Raw genomic sequence first — 6421 nt, 5'->3', positions numbered from 1 at the left:
CATAAAAATGGATGTATCTAGATGTATATTAGTTTTAGATACATTCTTTTTTATTTATTTGTGCGACAAGTAATTTCGTACGGAGGGAGTATAAAATAAGTATTGATCCACACAATACATGACTCTGTAGTGCTTGTGATTTCCAAAGTATTATCATGTGAGAACCGACAAACATCGGATCTTAATTAAAGCACTCCTTACCTCTTATAATTGGCATCCTGAAAAAAATTATATCCTTGGAAGCTCCCAAAGAATTTACAGGTGGTGAAGAACTTCTTAAGTGATGGCTGAAGTACAAACCGAACTCCAGTTTTACTTTCTAAAAAAAACTGCTTTACATGTTCATTATCTCCCTGCTCACTTCCTATTAACTGTTGCCGAAACTCTTTCTTTTCTGGAATTGTATGGCCAGAAGATGAACAATGATGCATAGAACACTGAATATGCTAATTGAACTGTGAGTAGATGTAGGTACGCACATGCATCCATGCATACCCCAAGTTAAAACGTAAGTCATTAGTCTTTTTTTACACATCAATCTACGCATCTAGGTTCTTCATCAGGGTTGATTGCAAGTTGCAGCAATTTTGAGAACTGAAGATTCAATTGAAAGTACAGGAACATACATAGAACTGAGAGGGAAATAAGAATCTGAAGAGCAATCAGAAGTATCACCAATTTTTCAAAAAAAAAAACTAAAACACGGGCTTATATCGCTGATTAACTTTCAAGAGGCGACATACCTTTGGTGTAGCCGCCTCAGGGATGGACGGCTCGACGGATGATTTTCCTTCGCCGGCGACATTGGGCGTTACTCTGGAAGTTGCAATGCGGCGAGATTTGATGGAGATTCTGATCGAGGCCCGGTCGGATCTGGCCGTGGTGGATCCATTTTCGGTGGATTTGGCGTGGACGCTGTCAGATCTGGCGAGATTGAGGGCCGGCGGCGCCATGGCCCTCCTGGAGGTCCCTGTTCAGCGAGAAAGAGGGAGAGATGCGAGAAGATTGAGAGGAAGGAGGAGAAGGGAGAGGGGCGAGGCGCCAGAGCGGCCGGAGGTCCGACGGGGCGTGGCGGCGGTGTGGGGTCACCGGTGAGGAGGCTTGCGGGCGCGAGGGGAGCTCGATCAGGAGGGAGCTGCACGCGGCGGTGCGGTCCGGTTCGGGCAGAGACGGGTTACAAGTTTTTTTTATAAAAGTGAAACGTTTTTTCTGAATCAACTAAAGTAGGGACTGCGGGTTGATTTGTCAAAAATAGGAGGAGTTTTTTTGTAAAAACATCATGGCGTACGACAGAAGCATTAACTGATTTATTATTATTAAAGGAGAGATAAACATTAGTCTTTTTCTTGAGACAAACTCGTTAAACTTTATTCAACCGTCACGAAATTTACAAAGATGAAACCAAGATTTTCCGGCTGGCCTAACCAACGTTAAAACATGCTTCGCAAGTCTGTTAGCCTTTATATTCGAGGTTCTAGATTCATGGTTAATCAAAAAGAAAAAAAAGACTCTGGATTGTTCTACTAATTCATGTGCTACAACCTCATACAATGCATCATTTCAGATTTGATAGCCTCCGCGACCACTTCGCAATCATAAGCAACACCATATTTTTGCAAGTAAAAATCATCTCAAAGCGCTAGTGCTTCATGGACCGACAACGTCTCCAGTATCTCGGGATCATCAATATTTCCACAAACCATCGTCGATGCCATTGAAAGGCGCATCTATCGTTCTGAGAAATCACTGCAACCATCCCAAAACCTTCATGTCGCGCTACTGATGCATCAACGTTCAGCTTTGCGTGTTGGTCTGGAGGTGGGCTCCAAGTCGTCGGTCTAGTAGCTGGTAATGAACGAGCTGCCTCCAGCTTCTTCAACAGTTGTTCTCTCTGAGCCAGCTACGAGTATGTGGTTCGACAGAGGACTTCTATGCATTCACGATCTCTTGTCAAAGGATTGTAACACTATAGTAATGGAATAAACTATTGTTGATCTTATTTCTTTTTGCAAGATTGATAAATAGCTAAAATAAAACCATGTGCGGCGTGGGGTGTTTGAAAAACCATCTGGTCTGCCCGGCGAAAGGTGATACATGAAGGATTTTAAAAAAAAATATTCGTTTTTTTTGTGAGTCTTATGGGATCCAGGGGTTACAAATCACCGGTCCAACCGAATTTGGCCCATTTCTTTTCAACCCAGCTGACAAACGTTGACAGCCCAGAAGCCCAGCATCTCAGCCTGCCCTGCCCTCGCCCTAATTGCGTGTGCCCATCGCCCACGAAACGCCATCCCCAAGCACGCAGTGAGCGCTGAGATCCGCCCAAACCTAGCGCCGTCGCGGCTTCTCAACCACGCGGCCGCCGCCGCGTTCCCGTCGGCAGAGCACGAGGCGCGCGGTCCTCCGCGCACGCCTTCGATCCGCGCCGTCAACCTCGGCGCATCCCGGACTAGGTAAAGCCTCGCCGCCCCCTCTCGCTCGCCGCGGTTTGTCGCCCGGTGAGGGAATTCAAGGGATTTCTGCTTCAGCGACGGGGGTTTAGTTACGTTCTATAGACTATGTGCTCAACACTCACATGCGTGACCCGTTGGATTTCTCACGCTGGTAAAAAATATCGTTGAGGACCTCGACTCTGATCCAGTTGTCAAACACGGTGTTCTGGTGCTCTCTGTCAGCCTTGTCATCTGTTTGTTGTTTGAATGTTGCGCTAGATTTTGGGCTGTGTTTTGGGCCCATCATTTGTACGGTTGGTTAAATATATCTGCAATTGTCGTTGTATTACGTGTGATAAGTAGACATGTCAAATTGGTAGCTCTTCATGTGCATCCAGCTTGGTGATGGAATATGCATCCTCTCCAAGTTTTCTGCTAAAATGCAGTAACATCACAAATTAACATGTGATGTGTCAATTTTTGCAACTAAGAATGCCATCAGGTTTACCTATTGCATGCGATGCAGCCCCTGAATTAAACAATGATGTAAGGTTGTTCATATCTCATCCACTTAACTTCACCATGCTGAACCAGTGACTTAGCATTATGGGCACTCCCTCCGATCCATATTAGTTGTCGCTCAAACAGATGTATCATAGACGTATTTCAGTGCTAGATACATCCGTTTCAGCGACTCGGAGGGAGTAACTTTCTTGTAAGCTTATGATATGTTAATAATCCATGGTGTATCCCCCTTTTTATCTTCTTCCTGTTTACTACCTGGCCTGCTCTGTTCTTCTCGTTGCTATTTTTGCCATTTGCACTTTTGTGCTTGTGATATTGTTTCAAAAACATGCTTTGAGGAATTGCACTAATCATCCACATCTGACCTTTGTGTTAACAGATGGCTGGATATATGTCTCGCGGACCCCCAAATGGCTCTATTTATGTATGCAATCTGCCTCCTGGAACTGATGAGACCATGTTGGCTGAATATTTTGGCACCATAGGGTTGCTAAAGGTATGGGTCTTACCAGGTAACATTTTCGCAACCACATGCAAGTTCTTGAATGGTCTTGTAAGCGCTTGTTAATTCCATGTCATGATATATTTGTCATTTCTTGTTCTCGTATCTCATCAGAAGGACAAAAGGACTGGCCACCCAAAGATTTGGATATACAGGGACAAAGTTACAAATGAACCAAAGGGTGATGCAACAGTCACCTATGAAGATCCCCATGCTGCTTCAGCTGCTGTGGAATGGTTCAACAATAAGGATTTCCATGGAAGCATCATCCAGGTTCACATAGCTGAGTCAAAAAACAAAGACACAGTTGATAACTTCACCAATGTGAGCGTCGATGCTGAGATTGTTGGACAAGATGAATTGGATAACGGGTCAGGCAGGGGTAGAGGACGTGGTGATGGTCCAGCAAAAGCTTGGCAGCAAGATGGAGATTGGATGTGTCCAAATACAAGGTCTGTTACGATTGGTGAGCAACTTCTCTTTTGTTGCTAATTAGTATGGCCTTTACTATGTACTCTATCCTTTCTTATATGATTTCTTCTTTCAGCTGTGGCAATGTAAATTTTGCCTTCCGTGGTGTGTGTAATCGTTGTGGAGCCTCTCGCCCTGCTGGTGTTAGTGGATCAGGTGGTGGTGGTGGTAGGGGTAGAGGCCGTGGTAGTGATGATGCAAGAGGCAGTCGTGCTGCTGCTGCTGTTGGTGGTCCTCCTGGGCTGTTTGGTCCTAATGATTGGCCATGTACGATGTAAGAACATCTAAATATTTTTTATTCCATTGCTTTGATATGTCTCTTTAGTCTCTACTCTGTCCTTGCACTTCCATTTGTACTCCCTCCTTCCCAAAATGTAAGGTTCTAACTTGTTTAAAAAAAAGTTTGACTAGATTTGTAGTGTAGAGAAAGAAATATTGACTTCTATTGATTTGGTATTTTAGATGTTGATATCTTTTTCTACAAACTTTGTCATTTGACTTAGGACAGCATTTATGTACCTTCCATTTTGTGAAGCAGGGAGTATGTTTTACTAGGTTGCTGCCTGCCTGTCTGTACCCATCTCACAACTTTAAAAAAAAAGGGGCTGTTTGGGTGGCAAATGATTTTAGGGTGGTATCATATGTTGTACGATTCTTGTTACAGGCTAAGTTTGCTTCATCATATTGTAATTGCTATTGTCCATTGCCTCACAAGTATTTTATAGACCTAGCAAGGAAGATACCCTCTTTCTAGTCTTACTTTGGGACCGATTAAAGTTCTTGAGAGTAATAGAAGTACAATGTTTTGTACTGTTCTATAAGGCTGTTATCTGATGTGAAACCCATTTTCTCTGTGTGCTTCAGGTGTGGCAATGTAAACTGGGCCAAGCGGACCAAATGTAATGTCTGTAACACCTCTAGGCCAGGTCACAATGAAGGTGGTGTGAGGTACTACATATTGCATGTTAAAAAATATTTGAACTGAACATGTTGTGAATTCAATTTCCGTTAAGTTGCATCATGCACCCCTTACCAATCTGATTCCCAGTGTGGCAGTAGTGTCCACCCACAACTGGGTGCACTGTTATGGTCAAAGCTAAACAGATTTTTCGGATGCCTTTGTATCTGATTACTTATATTGAAGGTACATATTTGTGTCTTACAACTTTTCTCGTCTATTATGTCCTTTGCAGAGGTGGCCGGGGTGGCGGCTTTAAAGAACTTGATGAAGAAGAACTAGAAGAAGTACGGAGGCGCCGGAAAGAAGCTGAGGAGGTAGGATGCTTTCTTTTGCATTATTGGATTTGTGTCATGATATTGGGTTTCCATATCAAAACGTTCTTCTTGTAGGATGATGGAGAAATGTATGATGAATTTGGTAACCTGAAAAAGAAGTTCCGTGCTAAGTCACATCAAACTGAGAGTACACCAACTCTTCCTGGGTCTGGACGTGCTGGATGGGAAGTTGAGCACCGTGGTAATATCTGTTTTTTTTCTTCTTCGCTTTTAAGGCCTTTTCTTTTGATTAAGTCGTGTGTTATTACCATAGTTCTTGTGATGGAAGCACTTTAAATTCTGTCATACTGGGAGGGACTAGAGTTGGACAATTTCCATTTTGCATGTGCTGTACATGAACTGGTAACTTTGCTACTGTAGGTTCCACTGAGAGAGAAGGCCGAGAGAGGAGCAGAGATCGGGGCAGGGACGACTACGATGAAAGGGAAAGCAAGAACAGAGACAGAGGTTCTCATGGAAGAGAGCGGCGCCGTAGCCGAAGCAGGAGCAGAGACCGCGAGAAGGAGAGGGGGAGGGACAGGGGCAGAGATCGTGGCAACGAGAGAAGCTGGGAGCGCGGCACTGATCGTGAACGTGATCGCTACAGATGATATGTCAGGAGTTTTGTCATGTTTGCTTGCCACTTTTCGGTTTTCTGAACCTTTTGTTATGCTGTTGGAGAGCTGTGGTGTATCACACTGTTATCATTAACATGGGACAAGCTTATTATGTTTGGGTCTAAAGTTCTCAAAACAGACCGGATCGATGGGTCGTCAGATCATCTGGTACAACGGACCCATCAGATCATCTGGTACATCAACGGAATTGCCGAGGAATGACCATCGAGACCTGAAAAAGTCTGGATCATAGTATCCTTGCGGCATGAGCAGCATTTGTTCTGAAACAGAGCACCACCTCGAACTCGCTGAACAACCATGCACCGTAGATCCAGTGGTGCGGTGTCTGATGCAAAGGCAAAATTGACAAATTCGCTGAACAACCATGCACCGTAGATCCAGTGGTGCGGTGTATGATGCAAAGGCGAAATTGACAAATTTGATCACAAAGTATTTCATAAACTGGACCACATTTGAATTTCTTTTACGCAGCTGATCCTTTTGTGTGACGCCTAATAGTCGGACGCCACACTACGATGTGTGGCGTCTTTGCCTTAGACGCCACACAATATAGTGTGGCGTCTATGCCTTAGATGCCA

General features: G+C 44.2%; 1 protein-coding gene across 2 annotated transcripts; it reads left to right on the top strand.

Annotated features, from left to right (window-relative positions):
• Positions 1 to 2301: 2301 nt before the first annotated feature.
• Positions 2302 to 5934, top strand: LOC123396356 (transcription initiation factor TFIID subunit 15). 2 transcript variants are annotated; one of them, XM_045091310.1, is made up of 8 exons: positions 2302 to 2453; positions 3337 to 3453; positions 3574 to 3911; positions 4007 to 4204; positions 4795 to 4878; positions 5124 to 5205; positions 5281 to 5404; positions 5587 to 5934. In XM_045091310.1, exons 2-8 carry the CDS (start codon positions 3337 to 3339, stop codon positions 5814 to 5816), a joined length of 1173 nt encoding a protein of 390 aa, XP_044947245.1. In that variant the 5' UTR covers positions 2302 to 2453; the 3' UTR covers positions 5817 to 5934. The 2 variants fall into 2 exon arrangements, with proteins under 2 accessions (XP_044947245.1, XP_044947244.1); XM_045091309.1 differs by having other exon boundaries at positions 2303 to 2453; positions 5281 to 5407.
• The last annotated feature ends 487 nt before the right edge of the window (positions 5935 to 6421 follow it).

This window comes from Hordeum vulgare, chromosome 5H (genome assembly GCF_904849725.1).
Source record: "Hordeum vulgare subsp. vulgare chromosome 5H, MorexV3_pseudomolecules_assembly, whole genome shotgun sequence".
NCBI lineage: Eukaryota > Viridiplantae > Streptophyta > Magnoliopsida > Poales > Poaceae > Hordeum > Hordeum vulgare.
The sequence above is the reverse complement of the archived record's forward strand: the minus strand, read 5'-3'. Positions and strand labels throughout refer to the sequence as shown.